Raw genomic sequence first — 25,612 nt, 5'->3', positions numbered from 1 at the left:
AATAAAAGATCTTGTACGCAGCGTAGGAACGCTTCTTTCTTTATTTGGTTTGTTGACAACCTTGACAGATGAAATCTCCCTCTTGGGGGAGAGGATTTGAAGTCCAGAAGGTATCCCTGAGATATGATCTCTAACGCCCAGGGATCCTGAACATCTCTTGCCCAAGCCTGGGCGAAGAGAGAAAGTCTGCCCCCTACTAGATCCGGTCCCGGATCGGGGGCCCTCGATTCATGCTGTCTTAGGGGCAGCAGCAGGTCTCCTGGCCTGCTTGCCCTTGTTCCAGGACTGGTTAGGTTTCCAGCCTTGTCTGTAGCGAGCAACAGCTCCTTCCTGTTTTGGTGCAGAGGAAGTTGATGCTGTTCCTGCTTTAAAATTACGAAAGGAACGAAAATTAGACTGTCTAGCCCTAGGTTTGGCTTTGTCCTGAGGCAGGGCATGGCCTTTACCTCCTGTAATGTCAGCGATAATCTCCTTCAACCCGGGCCCGAATAAGGTCTGCCCTTTGAAAGGTATATTAAGCAATTTAGATTTAGAAGTAACATCAGCTGACCAGGATTTTAGCCACAGCGCTTTGCGTGCCTGAATGGCAAATCCGGAATTCTTAGCCGTAAGTTTAGTTAAATGTACTACGGCATCTGAAATAAATGAGTTAGCTAACTTAAGGGTTCTAAGTTTGAGTGTAATCTCATCTAGTGTAGATGATTCAAGTGTCTCTTCCAGAGACTCAAACCAAAATGCTGCTGCAGCCGTGACAGGCGCAATACATGCAAGAGGTTGCAATATAAAACCTTGTTGAACAAACATTTTCTTAAGGTAACCCTCTAATTTTTTATCCATTGGATCTGAAAAGGCACAGCTATCCTCCACCAGGATAGTGGTCCGCTTAGCTAAAGTAGAAACTGCTCCCTCCACCTTAGGGACCGTTTGCCATAAGTCCCGTGTGGTGGCGTCTATTGGAAACATTTTTCTAAATATCGGAGGAGGTGAGAACGGCACACCGGGCCTATCCCACTCCTTAGTAACAATTTCAGTAAGTCTCTTAGGTATAAGAAAAACATCAGTACTCGCCGGTACCGCAAAATATTTATCCAACCTACACATTTTCTCTGGTATTGCAACTGTGTTACAATCATTCAGAGCCGCTAACACCTCCCCTAGTAATACACGGAGGTTTTCCAGCTTAAATTTAAAATTTGAAATATCTGAATCCAGTCTGTTTGGATCAGAACCGTCACCCACAGAATGAAGTTCTCCGTCCTCATGTTCTGCCACCTGTGACGCAGTGTCTGACATGGCCCTAATATTATCAGCGCACTCTGTTCTCACCCCAGAGTGATCACGCTTGCCTCTAAGTTCTGGTAATTTAGCCAAAACTTCAGTCATAACAGTAGCCATATCCTGTAATGTGATTTGAAATGGCCGCCCAGATGTACTCGGCGCTACAATATCACGCACCTCCCGAGCGGGAGATGCAGGTACTGACACGTGAGGTGAGTTAGTCGGCATAACTCTCCCCTCGTTGTCTGGTGAAATATGTTCAATTTGTACAGATTGACTTTTATTTAAAGTAGCATCAATACAGTTAGTACATAAATGTCTATTGGGCTCCACTTTGGCATTAGCACATATAGCACATGTATCTTCCTCTGAATCAGACATGTTTAACACACTAGCAATAAACTAGCAACTTGGAAATGCTTTTCAAGTAATTTACAATAATATGAAAACAAACTGTGCCTATAAGAAGCACAGAAAAAATTATGACAGTTGAAAATAATTAAGTTATAGCATCAAATCTTTGTAAGAAATATACAATTTTAGCAAAGGATTGTTCCCATTAGCAAAGGATAACTAACCCTGGCAGCAGAAAAAATACACAAATAAACGTTTTTTATCACAGTCAACTACAATCTTCACAGCTCTGCTGTGAATGATTACCTCCCTCAAAAAAGGCTTTGGAGATCCCTGAGTTCTGTAGAGATGAACCGGATCATGCAGGAAGAAAATGAACCTCTGACTGAGTTTTTTGATGCGTAGTAAAAGCACCAAAAATGGCCCCTCCCCCTCACACATAACAGTGAGAGAGATCAGTGAACTGCTTTAATTTAAACAAAACTATTGCCAAGTGGAAAAAATAGTGCCCAAAACATTTTTTCACCCAGTACCTCAGAGAAATAAACGTTTTTACATGCCAGCAAAAAAACGTTTAACCTCAATAAATTAATTGTTATTTAAAACCTATTGCAAGTCCCTGCAAATTAGGTTGTCTATGCATACAGTATAAATCCAGTGAAGTACCATTCCCCAGAATACTGAAGTGTAAAATATACATACATGACAGCCTGATACCAGCTACATCTACTGCATTTAAGGCTGAGTTTACATTATAACGGTATGGCAGGATTTTCTCATCAATTCCATGTCAGAAAATAACAAACTGCTACATACCTCTTTGCAGATTAATCTGCCCTCTGTCCCCTGATCTGAAGTTTACCTCTCCTCAGATGGCCGAGAAACAGCAATATGATCTTAACTACTCCGGTTAAAATCATAGAAAAAACCCAGGTAGATTCTTCTTCAAATTCTACCAGAGAATGAATAACACACTCCGGTGCTATTATAAAATAACAAACTTTTGATTGAAGGTAATAAACTAATTAAATCACCACAGTCCTCTCACACATCCTATCTATTCGTTGGGTGCAAGAGAATGACTGGAGGTGACGTAGGGGGGAGGAGCTATATAGCAGCTCTGCTGGGTGAATCCTCTTGCACTTCCTGTAGGGGAGGAGATAATATCCCAGAAGTAATGATGACCCGTGGACTGACCACACTTAACAGGAGAAATTACTTTTTAAAAGTGCGGTACTGACGTTGCGTGACAGCCAAAAAAGTGTACGGTACAGCTATTCTGAGAAGACTAGAGATGCTTTTTCACTCATAATGCAAAACTTGTAATCTGGCTGAATGTTAATAGTCAAAGAATAGCTCCTATGTACCATGGGGAATAGTCAAACCATAAATTAGTGAGACCAAAACAAGGAAAATATAAGATGTTATATTATGTCATTGTATTCTCTGTTGTTTTACGTAACATTGCTCCTTAAAAGTACTTAGGCTCTAGCGTTATCGTGTCCTAAGCATATAATATCATAGACATTCTAGAATCCTGTAAAAACCCATGTATTGCATTTTTGCTTTTAATGTGTTTATCTGCAATGTATACCTTAACATCTTAATAAAAACTATTGGGAAAAAAATATCATCCAAATAGGGGAAAACAGAAATCCTCTGAGACCTTATGACTGAAATCAAGGCACCCAGAACTTTTGTAAAATAATTACTGGTGCAATGGCAGATCCAAAAACTGATATTTGTCCAGAAAGGCAAACCTTAGAATCCGTTGATGATCCAAATGAATAGTAACATGCAGATAGGCATCCTTTAAATCTATGGTCCACAAATAGTGAATCCTGAACGTTTCCACTTTTAAAGTTTTGATCCTCATAATTTTGTTAAAACCCCCATCCCCTGTTCTAATGAAACATGGACTATAACCTCTATAGATTCTAGATCTGAAACAAATAAAAGAAAAGCTTGAGCTTTTACTGTGTTCCATGGCACCCTTGAAAGAAAAAATCTCAGAAACTTTGAATTGAAGCCTATTAGATACCTTAAAGAGACAATTTTCAGAGCCCGAGAGTCTGGAACTGAGAAAAAACTTGCATCCTGAAAATGCATCAACCTGCCCCCTACTAGAGATACTGGACTGGGGGCCACACATTCATGCTGACTTAGAAATAGGGGTGGGGATTTTTGAACTTTTTGGACTTGTGTCAATTGGCACCAGGCTTCCAGGGCTTACTTGAGCTGCTCTGATTTGCAAAAAAGGCAGCTGAATTTCCTTAAACAGGAATCAAGCTTCCTATCTAACGTGTCTTCAAAAAAAAAAAAACTTTTCCATAGGAAGATAATTTTTTTTTTTTTAACTAAAGCAGAAATAGCATCATCCATATTAGGGACATTATAAAAACGCTCACACTTAGCAGACTGAAAAGGGTAAATTTTCTTAAATCTGGGAGAAGGACTAAAAATACTTAAAAGTCTTCAGACAATCCTTAGCCCACATTTTAGAAACAGCCATAGGAACAGGAACATTTTCAGATAATTCATCCTGATATTTAAAATAAGTATCTAGCTGACCCTTAGAAGTCTTGCCAGCAGAAGTATCATCTGAAACCTCTAAAGCAATCAATACTTCTTTAAACAAAGAGCGGATTAATTCAGTCTTGAATAAAAACACAAAAGGAGATAAATCAGTATTAATAGCCTGACAGACTCCCTGGTCATGAGATAGCACATCCCTCATATATAACTTGATCACAATGAAGATTCAGAAATACCAGGCTAGTAGAAGGCAAATCAGACACTGACCTTTTCCTTTTACATGGCGGGGGAGGGGGGAGGCAGCTATCAGATCTGTGATAGCAGACTTTATGTACTCCCTCTGATAAGACAGACATATCGCCAGAAAGGATTGTTCTTTTTAGAAGCTCAGGTAAATTGGAGTTTCCAAAATAAGAGGACAACACACTATTTGTAAAACTCCAAGGACTATCTAAGAATAAAGAGGAGTTACGCTTGCTTACTACAATTGACAGAAGAGCACTAATACAAACATCTACAATTTCAACAAACGGCCAAATTTTGCAGTCACCATGGCAACATAGACCACGCTTCAACCAGTGCACAGGTAACATTGTTAACGGCCATTCAAATCCAGGTCACGTGAGTAGAAAATTTTATCTGACGTTTCAATACTCAGACCACGTGACTATCTTGTTTATCAAATAGCATACATTGTATCAACATACAAACGTTAAACTCTGCAAAGCACAGACCTGTATCAATACGCTGTAACAAAATTTATATAAGGTGAATAACAGCTTACATTTTTACCATTTTTGCGCTTACTTTTTGCATTTGTAATTTTGTTACGCTTTGAATCAAGTTGGTATTGCATCTTAAGGCAATATATCTAAGGGGCATTTTATAACGTTCTTAAATCATTAACACCACTGTACATCTAAACCTGAGGCAAAATATCAAGGGAGACGTTCCGCTTTTACACAAATTGAAAAAGCTTCAATTATACCCATTGTTGCAATTGTTTTATCATAAAAGGGTTTATATCGTTTTAAATTGTTTAATATTATAATTTTTAGCCAAAAATACCTTGCATTTAGGTTTTTATTAATAAACAAGCATTTATTCTCATACAGCTGGAGCATTTATTAACAATACACTTGATGCATTTTTTACTCATTTGATTTTTTACTCATTTGGTTTTATAGTAACTCTCTTGTAGTACGTTTTTTTTAACCAATCATTGCCTTATATAAGTTCTACTAATATATATATACATAAACAAATCACATTTTTTCCTTCAACCTAGCCCCAAAAATATTTTTTTGGAGCGCCAACTACACTCTATATTTTATAAAACACATTTAGAAATGATTGAAAAATGCTTATCTGATAAGACTTTTAAATCTGGATTAGGCCCAGCTTGCAAGGAATCAGCATGATCTATGACAAACATAGAGCTCAGAGGAGAGGGGAACACACCAACCACCCAGCAGCTCTACTGTAACTAAAGACAGTGACCGCAGCATCCAGGACACCTATAAAGCAAAAAAGGGCGCCAAATGATCATGTGCATGAGCGCATGCACGCCCACACAAAAACAAGCATCAACAAAAAATATGGCGCAACATTTTCCTTTTATATGTATAACAATTACCCTTAAATAAAAAATATATATCCCTCTGAGTTCAAATAATATGAGCCAGATTACAAGTGGAGTGGTATTTCTAGTGCAATTAGACTTTAGCGCAAACAATAACCTATTCCCCCATAGAAATCAATAGAGAAAAAAAAATGGAAAACAACCTAACACCCGAATCGCACGCTAACCCAATTGCATGTTGTCTGATACGCACTCCTGACTGTGTATTCACATATGCGATAACCCAAACTCCTATTCTCATATGAACACACCTGACCGCATATTCTACTGTGCGCTAACCTGACCTCATAATTTCAAGTGTACTAACCCTAATATTTCACATTCCACTAAGAAGAATATGGTCTATTTATTAAAAAATACATATATCTATATACACTCACCAGCCACTTTATTAGGTACACCAGTTTGAGATGGTTTGAGCTTTGTGACATGGTGCATTATCCTGTTGGAAGATGATGGGTACACTGTAGTCATAAAGGGATGGACATGGTAAGCAACAATACCCCGTAGGACGTGGCCTTTAAACAATGCTCAATTGGTACTAAGGGGCCCAAAGAGTGGCAAGAAAATATCCCCCAAACCATTACACCACCACTACCAGCCTGAACCATTGATAAAAGGCAGGATAGATGCATGCTTTCATGTTGTTTATGCCAAATTTTGACCCTGCCATCTGAATGTTGCATCTGAAATCGAGACTCACCAGACCAGGCAACGTTTTCCAACTTCTATTGTCCAATTTTGGCGAGCCTGTGCGAATTGTAGTCTGAGTTTTCTATTCTTAGCTGACAGGAGTGGCACACAGTGTGGTCTTCTGCTGCTGTAGCCCATTTGCTTCAAGGTTCGACGTGTTGTGCATTCAGAGATGGTATTCTGCATACCTTGGTTGTATTGAGTGGTTATTTGAGTTACTGTTGCCTTTCTATCATCTCAAATCAGTCTGCCCATTCTCCTCTGACATCAACAAGGCATTTTCGTCCATACAACTGCCTCTCACTGGATATTTTCTCTTTTTCGGACCATTCTATGTAAACCCTAGAGATGGTTGAGCATGAAAATCCCAGTAGATCAGCAGTTTTTTAAATATTCAGACCAGCCCGTCTGGCACCAACAACCATGCCACATTCCAAGTCACTTAAATCCCCTTTCTTCCCCATTCTGATGCTTGGTTTAAACTTCAGCAAGTCGTCTTCACCACGTCTAGATGCTTAAATACATTGAGTTGCTGCCATGTGATCGGCTGATTAATTGCTTGGTAACACAAACTGCTAAACAGGTGTACCTAATAAAGTGTCAGAGAGTGTATATCTGATGGTATTTTGGTACAATATGTCTTTATATATGTACACATTTGTATTTACGTGTATATTTGTGTATATATGTCAATAAATACATATATACACATAAAAATACATAAATAGATATGTACACATATACACACACACACATATTTGCAGGCTTTTATGATGTAAGGAATATATATATATATATATATATATATATATATATATATATATATATATAACATTTGGTGGAGTAAAAGCTCTCTGTTTGTATCAATATTTTTATAATTATTATTTTTTTCTATTTAATCTTAAAATGTATATTATATATTATTTTCATTTAGGACATATATAATGTTTTAATAAGAAAGGTTTATATAATGATATTGGTAATGGATGTCTCTTCTGCTGTATATTTGCAATTGCACCAGCTCTTGACATATCTCCACACAAATAATATATACAAACACTCCCATTTGGAGTCAGATAATCAGGGAGAAGGTGCGTGATGTGTGAGTGTATATTTGATAACACACCCTCTGATTTGTCACAAAGTGGGAGTGATTCATACCTACAGTAGTTGTAGATTGGCGAGGTTCTGTCAAGAGGGGAGGGCAATTTCAATTGAAATAATCTGGTAATGGTTTTGAGTATTATCTGAATAATGACACTCTTGAGAAAGTTTGCATAGAAACAAACGAAACGCGTAGATTAATGAATTGTAAGGAACACTGTAAGCAGTTACAGGTGCAGGCGACGAAGGTGTCTGTATCGTTTGAATTCTGGTGGTCCGTATATAGAATCTAGCAAATTATGTTACTGTGAAGTTATATGCACACTTTGTGTAAGTGTTTTTAACTGTATTGGTTATATTAAAGTGTTTTTCTACCTTGATGTGGGGTTACGCATTTTTCTGTGTTTTGAGATCTCATATATTTGAGCCCTTATTACTTTTTTGTGCAATATTTCTTGTGAATAAATTTTTTTTAATATATATTTCTTTTATTGAGGTTTTTAGCAAAAATGACATTACAAGTATAGTTTGCCACAACTCCATATAAACAGGTATAGGAACAGCTCCTACACCCTGATGGAAATATATACACTTCAGTTAGTATAGAATTATAGGTACAACAATAAAGCCATATTCATATAATGACAGATAAACCCAGAAATAAAAAGGCAGGTACAGCTGAAACCTCCATTTATAAGTTTATAACATCCTCCTAAAATATTGATAGGCCGCTCTTGGACCTATATGTAACAACTAGAATCACTGGAGGTAAACTAGACTGGACTATAATGATATAGAGCCACTTTTGAGCCTGGTGACTAAATACACTTAATGTAAAGTGATTTATGATATATAAATAAGAGACAGAGTTTAAAGCAGACAAAAAGCTGCTCGGTAATAATCCCAGATAATAAACTAGGGATTTTTCTTAAAATATACGGTCACTGTGTGAATTGTAATGTGCTATAGGAAACATGAAACTGAGACGATGAGCTTAGTTATACACAAACTAACTGCACTAAAGTGTTTGGGAGGAAGCACCTTAGCAGAAGGGTTCCTGGATCAGACAGAAATTGTCTGGAAGATAGCTTGACTAGACTTGATATTGTTAGGGAATGTCTTATAGCATAATTTCACTGAGATTTAATATTAATATAGCATCATAATATGAAAGCCTTATCAATCAATGTTAAGGGAGATGGGGTTAGTTACAGTGTGCTCACTATAATATAACTATAATATAATATAACTGCACCCATTCAAAACCATGGTAAGATAGTGGTAGGGGCATTTTATTGGATACTAGAGAATCACTGTATGTTAGGGAAGAGAAATCTAGTAGGTTGACGGACAGCTTTATTATAACTTGTAAACTCTTAAGGAGAATATCATCCAGTATAGGATGTTTTTTTCCCCGCATATGATTTCCTAGCAATGAGCTATGAATAGTTGTAACCTGAATGATAAGCTAGATTCTTCAAATACCCATCTGTGAAGGGAAGCGTAAACCTCTATATTACAACAAAATAGTATGATTCCAACATAAAAATGTGGTAGTTCCCATAGTAAGCATTACATATTAATTGACAAATAGACATGCATATCTGAGTTATTTATGTTAACAAGTATATCCCCCAGGTTAAAGAGCTAGATCATAGGATAACTATATCTAGGATTAACAGGACCAATTAGGCTGAATTGCTGTAGGTAACAAGTAGGTAGGTAACGTTTAATCACATTTTTAAGCTTTAGATGCGTGAAGGAGTGTATCTCTTACTTATTTACAGTAAGAAACTGTAATTCCCAGATAAAGAATGAAATCATAAAGTAGTCATGACTAGAATAAGCAAAAGCAACTAGGCAAAATTGTTATAACCAAGAAACTGGAGGGTAGGTTTAAACTCAAGTTTAACTTAAGTGCGTGTAATGGATCTTATCATAGTGTATAGTTTTAACATGCGTACCTTAGTATGGGGCCTACGTAAACCCCTATATTACAACAAAAGAATATGGTTCCGACATATGAATGTGGTAGTACCCAGAGTAAACATCACATTTTAATTAGCAGATGGAGATGCCTATCTGAGTTATTTATGTTAAGAAGTGTATCCCCCAAATTAAAGAGCTAGGTCATAGGAGAGCTATATCTAGGATTGACAGGAACAATTAGGTTTACTTGCTATAGGTAACAAGCAGGTAAGTAAGATTTAATGTTTAGCTTCATATGCGTGAAAGAGTATATCTCTTACTTATTTATAGTAAAAAAAAACTGCAATTCCCAGTTTAAAGAATTAAGTTGTAAAGTAGTCATGACTAAAATTGGCAAAAACAACTAGGCAAAATTGTTATAACCAGGAAACTGGAGAGTAAGGTTTAAACTCAAGGTTAGCTTAAGTGCGTGTATGGGAGGTTATCATAGTGTATTGTTTTAACATTCGCACCTTTGGAGGGGGCCTAAGGTCTCTTTAATAAGGATTCCTTTCTGATAACTGTATAAAATCTGATTAAAAAAAACAAACAAAAAAAAACATGTACACTGGTGATATAGATTGTTTGAGTGCCCCAACACTAATTATATCAAACTATACATTTAATGATAAACAAGTACAACCTTAAAGATATATAAGTGCTTCACATACTCCTAGGTTGGTTACTCATTGGAGTCCATCCAGAGTTCCTTCATTGCTATGAGCCGTTAAGCTCAGGCTTAAGTCGCGATGTGGAGATATCTATCTATATGAGATGTTAGCCTATGCCAGCTCGATGTGGAGCCAATATGGGAACGTCTGTAAAAGGTGGTATGTAGATGGAGCACTCACATCTGAAGTGTGTCTCCGAACTCATTAGATCCAGTCCAGCTGCATCTGTCTGTGGCATAGCTGACAATACATAAGAGAACGACTCGTTCATACGAGAGAGGACCGAAGTGGTAAGTATAGGGAGCTTGATCGTAGGAGTCCAAAGGGTATGTCTCACCCAAACTGATGACCTTGCCTGTTCCGCCGCCGCCCCCCTCAGCCCCCTACCAGGTAGGTGCCGGCCGCATCTCCCGTGGCGGGAGCCGAGGCAGAAGGCATAGGATACACATCCAAACTCCCTGCTGAAACGGTAGGAGCATTCTCTCCCAAAGGCATATTCAGTTGAGCTGTACTCACTTGATCGCCGGCTCTCACGGGTGTCTCTGATTCAAAGATGGCCGGCTCCACATGGATATTTCTCAGAGTAGATTGTAGAGATTCAAACCTCCTGGACATCCTTTTCTCTAATTCCCACAGCATCTTACAGATGACAATATTGTCTTCCTCCATGGTCTAGATGGTAGAAGGTGGCAGCAGTGTACTTAGTAAGATTAAAACCTGGTGACCGGGGGGGTTAATGTAATCAGATCGTTAGGCCAATATTGCATGGCTTGAGTTGATCCAGGTCTCTGAGGTCATACTTGCGGCAAAGTTGATCTGAATGCAAACTATAGCTTTTAGGTTAGATATTCCTCAATTTCTGTGATGTTGATGGTGCCACAAAGCAAGGATATTCAATGAATATTCTAGTGTTCTTTCAGAGATTCCAACATAGTGGCCATACTTGTTAGCAGGTAGGACACGCCCCCTTTTGTGAATAATTTTAATTAGATAATGTTATTATGAGTGTAACTGTACTTTGTAAAAGTATTTTTGATGTGTTTTGAGACACTTTTTATTTTTTGCGAAGCAGTTGACCACAGCTCTCTGGTAGCGGTAAGCATTCTAGCCTAAATTGTGATTGCTTTCATGTTTACTTTAAACTCGTAATACAAGTACAAATTAACCTGCGCGCAAACGCCCGCTCCACTCATAATCTAGCCCTATAAGTGCTAAATAAGCTAGCACTAATAAGAAGGCCAAAACATTCCTAATGGATTCCACCCAGAGATATAAATGCCCCAAAAAAATTACCTCAAAAAGCTTTTAACCTAGTAATGAGAATGTTATCAGAGTAGAAGTTTTTTTTTTAAGCATGTCCTGGAGTAAAGGCCAAATAAATGCAAAGGAAGATTACTGCACTAAAAGTAAAAAAAAAGAATATTTTTATCCCCTTTACATAAAAGGATAAAGATAAGCGTCATGCTTAATACCCCAGTATGACCCTCATGACAACACCAGTACTAGAAAGGGGAACTCCAGGGTCCTAACCTGGAAAACGTAAAATAAAATAACAAACAATTTTGCACATCTTCATTCTTCACCAACCTCCACCGGAGGCAAAGACAAGACTGATTACCATATTTTCAATAAAACACTTACTATTCAAAGGAACATCCCAACACAAGCCTGCAATCTCTCATCTTTGCTCCCAGTAACCTCCTTTGCCACTCTCTGCACCCTCCTCTCAATTACAGATAGTGAAGTGGATTCCCTATTGTCTTCCTTGCACCTCACTACCTGCCCACTTCACCCTATTCCTTCACATCTAATACCTCCTCTGTCCCCGACCCTCATTCCGGCTCTTACTCACATATTCAACCTATCCCTTTCTACCGGCTCATTCCCTGCCTCTTTCAAACATGCAAAGGTCACCCCATCCTCAAAAAACCCTCCCATGACCGTAACTCTCCTGCAAACTACCGCCCTATATTTTTGCTCCTGTTAGCTTCAAAAATCCTTGAAAAACTAGCTTTTGATCGCCTAACCCAATTCCTGTCCTCCAATTCATTGCTCGACCCCCAGCAATCTGGCTTCCGTCCCCAACAGTCAACTGAGACTGCCCTCACCATGGTTACGAACGACCTCCTTTCTGCTAAAAAAAAGGCTACTACTCTATACTCATCTTACTTGACCTCTCTGCTGCCTTTGACACTGTTGACCATCGCCTTCTCCTACGGATTCTCAGCTCTCTTGGGCTCTGTGACACTGCCCTCTCCTGGATTCACTCTTATCTCTCTAACAGATCTTTCTCTGTCTCTTTTGCTAGTGACTCCTCCACTCCATTGCCTCTGTCTGTTGGAGTACCTCAAGGCTCTGTCCTGGGTCCTCTACTCTTCTCTATTTACACTTCTTCACTGGGTAAACTCATCAACAGCTATTGCTTCAACTATCACCTCTATGCTGACGATACCCAGATCTACCTTTCCACCCTTGCACTCTCTCCTTCTGTCAATTCTCACATCAGCGACTGCTTATCTGGCATTTCCTCCTGGATGGCCTCTCACCACCTAAAAATAAACATGTCCAAGACCGAACTACTTCTAATCCCTCCCTCTAACTCTACTCCAGTTTCTAATTTTTCCATCACTGTTGGCGGCACCACTATCTCCCCATCACCCCAAGTCTGCTGCCTTGGAGTCACACTTGACTCAAATCTGTCCTTCATTCCCCACATCAAATTGCTCTCTACATCCTGCCACAACCACCTACGCAATATCTCCAAAATTCATCCGTTACTGAGTGCTGAAACTACTAAACAGCTAATCAACTCTCTGGTAAATTCCCGACTTGACTACTGTAATAACTTGCTATCTGGCCTCCCTCTCTCCCATTCAATCCATCCTAAATGCATCTGCAAGTCTAATCCACCTCTCTCGACGCTCTGTTTCTGCTGCACCTCTCTGTGAGTCCCTTCACTAGCTCCCCATTCACAGCAGAATTAAATTCAAAATTCTCACCCTGACATACAAAGCCCTCACCAATGCTGCCCCACCCTACCTGTCATCACTCATCAACAAATATACTCCAGCCCGCCCCCTAAGATCCAACAATGACCTGCTTTTTGTGTCCTCTACCATCCCCTCCTCTCATGCTAGACTACAGGACTTCTCTAGTGCGGCACCAACCCTCTGGAACACACTTCCTTGAGCTGTCAGACTTTCCCCTAACCTCTCCTCCATTAAACGTTCCCTAAAGACCTTTTTGTTCAGGGAAGCATATCACCCGACTCATTAACAATTTAACTTCACTTACCCTACAGTTGCCCTCATATATCTCCTCACTAATATCATTCTCACCTTTGCAGTCCCCACTTCCTGTTTCCCACCCTCCCACCCATCTAGATTGCAAGTTCCCACGGGAATAGGGCCCTCAATTCCCCCTGTATTTGTTTATAAAATGTTGTCTCGTATTGTATTGTTCCTCCATTGTACTTTTTAATCCTTGTACCCATGGGCAGCGCTGCGGAATCTGTTTGTGCTTTATAAATAAAGAATAATAATAAATAAATAAAAAAATAGTGGTGAGAGGGTTTATATAGAGGTTTGGGAATCTTTGCCTCCTCCCAGTGGCAGGAGAGGTAATCCCCAAAAGTAATATATCATGGACTCTTATTACCTAGATGAAAGAAAATGCTTCTGAAAATAAAATTGGACATGCATCTCCATACTATACTAAATGTCATCTATCTTTAGTCATTTGAACAGATGAACCCAGCAAGACATTTCTCACAATCCTACACAACAAGATAAAACAGCTTTTAGTAAAAGGCTGCAAAATGAACCCTGTAAACTTAGACATATTTTTTTGCTTTCAATTTGGTACAAATATAAAGGTCAAAAGTATTGTACAAATATTACCAGACTAACAGCTAACTATGGTGTTAAGGGACCAAGCATAGAAAGAAAATAATATTTCCTAGGAATTCTAATTTTAAGGGGATATATATAAAGTAAATGTAAAATCCTAAATATAAGGACATAACTTTATAATCATATAATGTCTGTAAACTTAGCCTGTTGATTAATAAAAGCACATAAAGGGCTAGTTTTCACAAAAGCAATATTTGCACCCCACTGTGTAATGAGCACTGGTATTAATGAGCACTGGTATTACAAGTTAGCTCGCATTTGCATTGTTGGGAATGATTGCGCTCATGACAGCATGCTTCCATAGGCTCTCATGAAAGCCTCGTTCTCATGCCATCAGAAACGGCATGAGAACTAGCGAAGCGAAGGGGGTAAGTCGCGCTAAGATGAAAGGAGATTGTAAATATATATATGCTTATATACAAATATATTCATGTGTTAATATGTGTATATACACATATTAACACATAAATATAAATATATATATATATATATATATATATATATATATAAAAGCATATACATATATATTTGCATGGAATACACAATTCCCATAGACTGCAATGTCAAGGCACTTTTCAGTGCTGTCTTTTTTCTTATCAGTGCTGTCTTTTTCGAACACCCTACAGCCGCCTACTTTAATCCCCAAAAACTGCTAAGTGCAGTTACTTTATTAAAAAGTAAAGACGCTATTATCTTAATTTTTTTTAGTATATTACACTTGATTTTGGGGGCATTTGGTGGACATTTATAAAATTACCCAGAAACCTGCAATAAATTAGTGCTCCACTTGTAATTCTAGCCCAAAATGTATTTTTTAATATATTAAAAGTATTTGTCACTAAAACTAAATTTATTTATGGTTCAATAAATAGTTTAACTCATCCTTCCATATACTATACATGTTTTATTTTCTTTAAAAGTAAATAAATAAAAATAAGAAATTGAAATTAAAAAATAAAATTTGATCTTTTTGCCACTTTACACAACCTACACAAAATCTGATTTCAGAGAGGAGGAGTGATACTTTTTTTGACTAATATATAATATATAATATATATATATATATAATAATTTATATATATTTTTTTTAACTTAGCAATAATTCAGATATAAATATCTTCTCTGATGAGTCTGCTTTACCCAAAACCTGGTCATCCTATAGTTAAACAGAGACCTGGAGAGGCCAACAAGCCAGTGTCTCGCACCCTGTGTGAAATTTGGTGGAGAATCAGTGATGATCTGGGGGTGCTTCAGCAAGGCTTGAATACAAATATGATTTGTTTTCTTCATTTACTCAATAAAACTAGCCTTGAAACAGAAGATATGCTTAGTCTGAAATACTCTAAAATAGCAAAAGGAACAATGTGACTATTATGTTTGTCTCAAGAGGAAATCCAATCATGCATCGTCAGATAATACAACAAAAAAATGTCATCAATACTATGCACAGTATTTTAAAATGCCATATGAGTACATCTACTGAAGTATCTGTTATATACAAAGTCTAAGAAGTTTTCAATTATAAATATATTTTTTTTATTCTTGCAACAAAATATTGGCTACTGAGTGTGAACCAAAGCAAAGCCATATGAAGAAACAGATAGTTAAATCATCTCATCTTTAGAATTTAGGAGCCATGATGTATTTACAGACTTTCAGACATTGCAGCGTGTTAGGAGTTGCGCTATTCTGAAGATCAGGGCCAGCGAGAGCACTAAAGGCAGAAAGGATGCTGCAGTAAGAGCCAGGGGCCGTGATAAGTACTGTCAGATTAGCACGGGCGACTCAGCAGAAGTTTGTCTGACACCTTTACTGAGATACACACTACACACAGACTGATTTAACTGCTAAAGATGATTTAAACTGTTTCTTGGCTAAAGATCTTTTGTCGTACTCCTATCTTGACAAATGTGTTTGGGTAACTTTTCTGGTACTCACCACAGGCCTGTTTACGGATTACTTATCTATCTCTTTGACAAGTTCTTATAGTCTATCTTCTGCACAGTTGGTTTCAGACATAAAACCAGGTAATTTTCTAATTACCTTTTAAGACAAGACTAGATCTACATAACAAGATTTCCCTTTCAAAGGCACAGCTTTGGAACTAAAAGTTGCAGTACGCTCTGCAAAAAAAAGCTGCCCTCGATCCTCAAAATCACCTAAATTGAACAGTGTCTTTAAGAGCAAGGTAACAAATTTCAAGTCCATGGTTTGTAGGTCAACGTGTCCTGGAATATGTTCAGATCACAATCACATTCTTGACCTCCAAACAGACAGAAGTGCATACAAAGATCAATATCAGATTTAATCCTATATAATAAAAGGCCAAGTGTGTTTGTCCGAAGCTGTCATTCGCAGTAGAGACTGCGCACGAGGACAAACACACCTGGCCTTCCAACTGACCTCCTCCAGCCTGCGTCGCGAGTGTTGGAGTGGGCATGGGCCGGCCGGGTGCAGTGTGGGCGTGGCCGGATGTGGCGTGGCCTGGGCGGGCGTGACGCGAGTGACGCGGGCGGGGACGGGCAGGGCCAGATGCGGCCTGATGACGACTGCAGTGAGACTGAGAGCTCTACAAAGGGGGGATAGAGAGAGCAGCTGAAGAGGGGGGATAGAGAGAGCAGCAGAAGAGGGTGGATAAAGAGAGGGAGAGAGAGCACAAAAGAGAGGGGGAGAGAGCACAAAAGAGAGGGGGAAAAGAGCACAAAAGAGAGGGGGAAAAGAGCACAAAAGAGAGGGGGAGAGCACAAAAGAGAGGGGGAGAGCACAAAAGAGAGGGGGAGAGAGCACAAAAGAGAGGGGAAGAGAGCACAAAAGAGCGGGGGGGGAGAGAGCACAAAAGAGAGGGGGAGAGAGCACAAAAGAGAGGGGGGAGAGAGCACAAAAGAGAGGGGGGGAGCACAAAAGAGAGGGGGGAGCACAAAAGAGAGGGGGGAGAGAGCACAAAAGAGAGGGGGAGAGAGCACAAAAGAGAGGGGGAGAGAACACAAAAGAGAGGAGCAGAGAGCACAAAAGAGAGGGGGAAAGAGCACAAAAGAGAGGGGGAACGAGCACAAAAGAGAGGGGGGAGAGAGCACAAAAGAGAGGGGGGAGAGAGCACAAAAGAGAGGGGGGAAGAGAGCACAAAAGAGTGGGGGGAGAGAGCACAAAAGAGGGGGAGAGAGCACAAAAGAGAGAGGGGAGAGAGCACAAAAGAGTGGGGGGAGAGAGCACAAAAGAGTGGGGGGAGAGAGCACAAAATAGAGGGGAGAGAGAGCACAAAAGAGAGGGGGGAGAGAGCACAAAAGAGAGGGGAAGAGAGCACAAAAGAGAGGGAGGAGAGAACACAAAAGAGAGGGGGGAGAGAGCCCAAAAGAGAGGGGGGAGAGAGCACAAGAGAGAGTGGGGAGAGAACACAAAAGAGAGGGGGAGAGAGCACAAAAGAGAGGGGGGAGAGAGCCCAAAAGAGAGGGGGAGAGAGCACAAGAGAGAGGGGGGGAGAGAGCGCAAAAGAGTGGGGGAGAGTGCGCAAATGAGAGGGGGGAGAGCACAAATGAGAGAGGGGGGAGAGCACAAAAGAGTGGGGGGAGAGAGCACAAAAGAGGGGGAGAGAGCACAAACGAGAGGGGGGGAGAGAGCACAAATGAGAGGGGGGGAGAGCACAAATGAGAGAGGGGGGAGAGCACAAAAGAGTGGGGGGAGAGAGCACAAAAGAGGGGGAGAGAGCACAAAAGAGAGAGGGGAGAGAGCACAAAAGAGTGGGGGGAGAGAGCACAAAAGAGTGGGGGGAGAGAGCACAAAATAGAGGGGAGAGAGAGCACAAAAGAGAGGGGGGAGAGAGCACAAAAGAGAGGGGGAGAGAGCACAAAAGAGAGGGAGGAGAGAACACAAAAGAGAGGGGGGAGAGAGCCCAAAAGAGAGGGGGGAGAGAGCACAAGAGAGAGTGGGGAGAGAACACAAAAGAGAGGGGGAGAGAGCACAAAAGAGAGGGGGGAGAGAGCCCAAAAGAGAGGGGGAGAGAGCACAAGAGAGAGGGGGGAGAGAGCGCAAAAGAGTGGGGGAGAGTGCGCAAAAGAGAGGGAGAGAGACAGCAAACGAGATGAGAGAGAGCAAACGAGAGGAGAGAGAGAGCAAACAAGAGGAGAGAGAGAGCAAACGAGAGGAGAGTGAGAGAGCAAACGAGAGGAGAGAGAGAGAGCAAACGAGAGGAGAGAGAGCAAACAAGAGGAGAGAGAGAGCAAACGAGAGGGGGGAGAGAGCAAAAGATAGGGGGGAGAGAGCAAAAGATTGGGGGGAGAGAGAGCAAGAGAGGGGAGAGAGAGAGAGCAAAAGAGAGGGGAGAAAGAGAGAGAAAAAGAGAGGGGGGAAAGAGAGAGAAAGAGAGAGGGGGGAAAGAGAGAGAGAGCAAGGGGTGGGACCGCTGTACGGCAAAAAATGGCCCGTGTACATGGGCTTTAGGACTAGTATATCATAATAGATAAAAAAAGTCTACCTTAATCTGAGTGCTACTGTACATAACTACATATCTAATGAGTGCAGTCTAAAAACAGAATGATGAAAATTATCAAAGACTAGAAAAGAAAACTGAAAAAGATAAAAGAAGTGGAGATTATTTGGTTATCCTTTTGCTAGGAGCCAATCAACTATTGGGTGGACGCATCTATATTAAATACCTTAATAGATGAAAAGTGATCTCAGGTTATATTACAAAGTCCACACAACTTGTATCTTCTCTTTGAGTAAGTTTAGAAAATTGTTTTTACTTCTGAATCTAACTGGAATAGGATAAAAGTTATGCACTCTAAACGAAGTTTCTAGCTACCAGATAATGGTTCTCCAGAGATTTAACATCTGGAGTAGCGAATACTTTTGTTCTCAATGGAGACCTAATAAAGTAATGATTCCCTGTATATATCCCCAGACAGAGACCATTGTCTTGGATGAAATGTTTCTGCTAAGGAACTGCTGTTAACACAATAAAACTCTTGATTTTTTTCTTAAAAATTAAAAATAGTTGGTGATCCACTGTTTAGGAAGGAGCATTGTTTAGTGTTGACATTTTTAAGCTACAACTCTAGGAAATAGAAAGGAACCAATTCATTTTACAACAGCTCATAGAAATACCATGGCCTATTATAATGCACCATTAGAAGAGAAATTTAAAAATATAAGCTTGAGCAGCAAATGTGTGGCTTATTTTTAAGGACAGAGCATACCATTTTTAAAGAAGTTTCCAATTAATTTATATTATCAAATTTGCTTAGTTCCCATGATATTCTTTGTTGAACAGATACCTAGGAATGTAACTGGAACACTACACGGCAGGAAATAGGGCTGCCATCTAGTGCTCTTGCAAATGGATAACAATCTTGCAAAACTGCTGGCATATAGTGCTGCAGACATGTGCACTCCTGAGTTTATCTCCCTGCTTTTCAACAAAAGATACCAAGAGAATGAATAAAATCTGATAACAGAAAATTAGAAAGTTGTTTAAAAGTGCACACTCTGGCCTCTATTTATTAAGCTGTCAACCGCAAATACGCTGGAATTCTGCAGCGTATTTGTGGTGAGCCTGATTCACCTTAGTTATCCGCAGGTCTCAGTCCGACACAGATCTATGGTTATGTCACTCCAGATGTTCTGAACGCAAGTTCAGCACAATCTGACTACTTTTGGAAGTTATCAAGATCCTACCAGGTACACTTGCCACTATTCCGGCCCAGCGTACCTGGTTTTCTATCAAGCCCTGGAGGCGGCGGATGCCATAGGAATCAATGGGAGTCTGACAGCAGCGAAAGCTCATGTTCGCTGCTGCCCGATATCCCATTGATTCCTATGGAAAAAGTCTACACCTAACACCCTAACATGTACCCCGAGTCTAAACACCCCTAATCTGCCCCCCCTGCACCGCCGCCACCTACATTATACTTATTAACCCCTAAACCGCCGCTCCCGGACCCCGCCGCAACTATAATATATTAACCCCTAAACAGCCGCTCCCGGACCCTGCCGCCACCTACATTATACCTATTAACCCCTAATCTGCCGACCCCTATACTGCCGCCACCTACATAAAGTTATTAACCCCTATCCGGATAATCCCGGACCCCGCCGCAACTAAATAATTTGTTTAACCCCTAAACCGCCGCTCCCGGAGCCCACCACCACCTACATTATATTTATTAACCCCTATCCTGCCCCCCCACACCGCCGCCACTATAATAAAGTTATTAACCCCTAAACTTAAGCCTAGCACCCTCTAACTTAAATATAATTTAAATAAATCTAACGGCTAGATTTGGAGTTTGGCGGTAAAAGGGCTGTTAACGCTCCGCGGGTTTTTTTCTGGCCGCACCATAAATTTAACTCTGGTATCGAGAGTTCAAACAAATGCTGCGTTAGGCTCCAAAAAAGGAGCGTAGAGCATTTTTACCGCAAATACAACTCTCGATACCAGAGTTGCTTACGGACGCGGCCGGCCTCAAAAACGTGCTCGTGCACGATTCTCCCATTGGAAACAATGGGGCTGTTTGAGCTGAAAAAAAACCTAACACCTGCAAAAAAGCAGCGTTCAGCTCCTAACGCAGCCCCATTGTTTCCTATGGGGAAACACTTCCTACGTCTGCACCTAACACTATAACATGTACCCCGAGTCTAAACACCCCTAGCCTTACACTTATTAACCCCTAATCTGCCGCCCCCGCTATCGCTGACCCCTGCATTACACTTTTAACCCCTAATCTGCCGCTCCGTAAACCGCCGCCACCTACGTTATCCCTATGTACCCCTAATCTGCTGCCCTAACATCGCCGACCCCTATGTTATATTTATTAACCCCTAATCTGCCCCCCTCAACGTCGCCGACACCTGCCTACACTTATTAACCCCTAATCTGCCGACCGGACCTGAGCGCTACTATAATAAAGTTATTAACCCCTAATCCGCCTCACTAACCCTATCATAAATAGTATTAACCCCTAATCTGCCCTCCCTAACATCGCCGACATCTACCTTCAATTATTAACCCCTAATCTGCCGACCGGAGCTCACCGCTATTCTAATAAATGTATTAACCCCTAAAGCTAAGTCTAACCCTAACACTAACACCCCCCTAAGTTAAATATAATTTTTATCTAACGAAATAAATTAACTCTTATTAAATAAATGATTCCTATTTAAAGCTAAATACTTACCTGTAAAATAAATCCTAATATAGCTACAATATAAATTACATTTATATTATAGCTATTTTAGGATTAATATTTATTTTACAGGTAACTTTGTATTTATTTTAACCAGGTACAATAGCTATTAAATAGTTAAGAACTATTTAATAGTTACCTAGTTAAAATAATTACAAATTTACCTGTAAAATAAATCCTAACCTAAGTTATAATTAAACCTAACACTACCCTATCAATAAAATAATTAAATAAACTACCTACAATTACCTACAATTAACCTAACACTACACTCTCAATAAATTAATTAAACACAATTGCTACAAATAAATACAATTAAATAAACTATCTAAAGTACAAAAAATAAAAAAGAACTAAGTTACAGAAAATAAAAAAATATTTACAAACATAAGAAAAATATTACAACAATTTTAAACTAATTACACCTACTCTAAGCCCCCTAATAAAATAACAAAGACCCCCAAAATAAAAAATTCCCTACCCTATTCTAAATTTAAAAAGTTACAAGCTCTTTTACCTTACCAGCCCTGAACAGGGCCCTTTGCGGGGCATGCCCCAAGAAGTTCAGCTCTTTTGCCTGTAAAAGAAAACATACAATACCCCCCCCCCAACATTACAACCCACCACCCACATACCCCTAATCTAACCCAAACCCCCCTTAAATAAACCTAACACTAAGCCCCTGATGATCTTCCTACCTTGTCTTCACCATGCCAGGTTCACCGATCCGTCCTGGCTCCAAGATCTTCATCCAACCCAAGCGGGGGTTGGCGATCCATAATCCGGTGCTCCAAAGTCTTCCTCCTATCCGGCAAGAAGAGGACATCCGGACCGGCAAACATCTTCTCCAAGCGGCATCTTCTATGTTCTTCCATCCGATGACGACCGGCTCCATCTTGAAGACCTCCAGCGCGGATCCATCCTCTTCTTCCGACGACTAGACGACGAATGACGGTTCCTTTAAGGGACGTCATCCAAGATGGCGTCCCTCGAATTCCGATTGGCTGATAGGATTCTATCAGCCAATCGGAATTAAGGTAGGAATTTTCTGATTGGCTGATGGAATCAGCCAATCAGAATCAAGTTCAATCCGATTGGCTGATCCAATCAGCCAATCAGATTGAGCTTGCATTCTATTGGCTGTTCCGATCAGCCAATAGAATGCGAGCTCAATCTGATTGGCTGATTGGATCAGCCAATCGGATTGAACTTGATTCTGATTGGCTGATTCCATCAGCCAATCAGAAAATTCCTACCTTAATTCCGATTGGCTGATAGAATCCTATCAGCCAATCGGAATTCGAGGGACGCCATCTTGGATGACGTCCCTTAAAGGAACCGTCATTCGTCGTCTAGTCGTCGGAAGAAGAGGATGGATCCGCGCTGGAGGTCTTCAAGATGGAGCCGGTCGTCATCGGATGGAAGAACATAGAAGATGCCGCTTGGAGAAGATGTTTGCCGGTCCGGATGTCCTCTTCTTGCCGGATAGGAGGAAGACTTTGGAGCACCGGATTATGGATCGCCAACCCCCGCTTGGGTTGGATGAAGATCTTGGAGCCAGGACGGATCGGTGAACCTGGCATGGTGAAGACAAGGTAGGAAGATCATCAGGGGCTTAGTGTTAGGTTTATTTAAGGGGGGTTTGGGTTAGATTAGGGGTATGTGGGTGGTGGGTTGTAATGTTGGGGGGGGGGGGTATTGTATGTTTTCTTTTACAGGCAAAAGAGCTGAACTTCTTGGGGCATGCCCCGCAAAGGGCCCTGTTCAGGGCTGGTAAGGTAAAAGAGCTTGTAACTTTTTAAATTTAGAATAGGGTAGGGAATTTTTTATTTTGGGGGTCTTTGTTATTTTATTAGGGGGCTTAGAGTAGGTGTAATTAGTTTAAAATTGTTGTAATATTTTTCTTATGTTTGTAAATATTTTTTTATTTTCTGTAACTTAGTTCTTTTTTATTTTTTGTACTTTAGATAGTTTATTTAATTGTATTTATTTGTAGCAATTGTGTTTAATTAATTTATTGAGAGTGTAGTGTTAGGTTAATTGTAGGTAATTGTAGGTAGTTTATTTAATTATTTTATTGATAGGGTAGTGTTAGGTTTAATTATAACTTAGGTTAGGATTTATTTTACAGGTGAATTTGTAATTATTTTAACTAGGTAACTATTAAATAGTTCTTAACTATTTAATAGCTATTGTACCTGGTTAAAATAAATACAAAGTTACCTGTAAAATAAATATTAATCCTAAAATAGCTATAATATAAATGTAATTTATATTGTAGCTATATTAGGATTTATTTTACAGGTAAGTATTTAGCTTTAAATAGGAATCATTTATTTAATAAGAGTTAATTTATTTCGTTAGATAAAAATTATATTTAACTTAGGGGGGTGTTAGTATTAGGGTTAGACTTAGCTTTAGGGGTTAATACATTTATTAGAATAGCGGTGAGCTCCGGTCGGCAGATTAGGGGTTAATAATTGAAGGTAGGTGTCGGCGATGTTAGGGAGGGCAGATTAGGGGTTAATACTATTTATGATAGGGTTAGTGAGGCGGATTAGGGGTTAATAACTTTATTATAGTAGCGCTCAGGTCCGCTCGGCAGATTAGGGGTTAATAAGTGTAGGTAGGTGTCGGCGACGTTGTGGGGGGCAGATTAGGGGTTAATAAATATAACATAGGGGTCGGCGATGTTAGGGGCAGAAGATTAGGGGTACATAGGGATAACGTAGGTGGCGGCGATTTGCGGTCGGAAGATTAGGGGTTAATTATTTTAAGTAGCTTGCGGCGACGTTGTGTGGGGCAAGTTAGGGGTTAATAAATATAATATAGGGGTCGGCGGGGTTAGGGGCAGCAGATTAGGGGTACATAAGTATAACGTAGGTGGCGGTCGGCAGATTAGGGGTTAAAAATTTTAATCGAGTGGCGGCGATGTGGGGGGACCTCGGTTTAGGGGTACATAGGTAGTTTATGGGTGTTAGTGTAGTTTAGGGTACAGTAGTTAAGAGCTTTATGAACCGGCGTTAGCCAGAAAGCTCTTAACTCCTGCTTTTTTCAGGCGGCTGGAATCTTGTCGTTAGAGCTCTAACGCTCACTTCAGAAACGACTCTAAATACCAGCGTTAGAAAGATCCCATTGAAAAGATAGGCTACGCAAATGGCGTAGGGGGATCTGCGGTATGGAAAAGTCGCGGCTGTAAAGTGAGCGTTAGACCCTTTAATCACTGACTCCAAATACCAGCGGGCGGCCAAAACCAGCGTTAGGAGCCTCTAACGCTGGTTTTGACGGCTACCGCCGAACTCTAAATCTAGGCCTAAATAAATATTACTATTATTAGCTAAATTATTCCTATTTAAAACTAAATACTTACCTATAAAATAAACCCTAAACTAGCTACAATATAACTAATAGTTACATTGTAGCTATCTTAGGGTTTATTTTTATTTTACAGTCAAGTTTGTATTTATTTTAACTAGGTACAATAGTTATTAAATAGTTATTTAATAACTACCTAGCTAAAATAAATACAAAATTACCTGTAAAATAAATCTTAACCTAAGTTACAATTACACCTAACACTACACTATCATTAAAATAATTACACAAATCAACTACAATTAAATAAAACGAATTACAATTAAAGAAAATTAACAAAAGTACAACCCCCCCCCCACTAAATTACAGAAAATAAAAAAAATAAGAATTTTAAACTAATTACACCTAATCTAAGCCCCCTAATAAAATAAAAAAGCCCCCCAAAATAATAAAATTCCCTACCCTATACTAAATTACAAATAGTCCTTAAAAGGGCCTTTTGCGGGGCATTGCCCCAAGGTTATCAGCTCTTTTACCTGTAAAAAAAGAAATACAACCCCCCCAACATTAAAACCCACCACCCACACACCCAACCCTACTCTAAAACCCACCAAACCCCCCTTAAAAAAACCTAACACTACCCCCTGAAGATCACCCTACCTTGAGACGTCTTCACCCAGCCGGGCACAAGTGGACGTCCATACCGGCAGAAGTCTTCATCCTATCCAGGCAGAAGAGGGCATCCAGACCGGCAGAAGTCTTCATCCAGGCGGCATCTTCTATCTTCTTGCATCCGGAGCGGGTCCATCTTCAATCCAGCCGACGCGGAGCTATCTTCTTCCATCAACGTCCTAACACTTAATGAAGGTTCTTTTAAATAACGTCATCCAAGATGGCGTCCCTTGAATTCCGATTGGCTTATATGATTCTATCAGCCAATCGGAATTAAGGTAGGAAAAATCC

At 40.0% G+C, this 25,612-nt stretch overlaps 1 protein-coding gene across 3 annotated transcripts in view; it reads right to left on the bottom strand.

The window, feature by feature from the left end:
- TBC1D22A (TBC1 domain family member 22A) overlaps positions 1 to 25,612 on the bottom strand; it is a 1,537,055-nt gene that overhangs the window by 515,971 nt on the left and 995,472 nt on the right. Inside the window, exon 11 of one of the 3 annotated variants that reach the window (XM_053716619.1) lies at positions 5,453 to 5,684. The exons of the other annotated variants lie outside the window; for them this stretch is intronic. Coding sequence (XP_053572594.1) covers positions 5,608 to 5,684 — 77 coding nt within the window. The 3' untranslated portion in view covers positions 5,453 to 5,607. Of the gene's footprint in view, positions 1 to 5,452; positions 5,685 to 25,612 lie in introns of those variants that run through there. 3 annotated transcript variants of the gene reach the window in all.

This window comes from Bombina bombina, chromosome 6, assembly GCF_027579735.1.
Source record: "Bombina bombina isolate aBomBom1 chromosome 6, aBomBom1.pri, whole genome shotgun sequence".
Classification (NCBI taxonomy): domain Eukaryota; kingdom Metazoa; phylum Chordata; class Amphibia; order Anura; family Bombinatoridae; genus Bombina; species Bombina bombina.
This window is presented reverse-complemented; position numbering and strand designations above follow the sequence as displayed.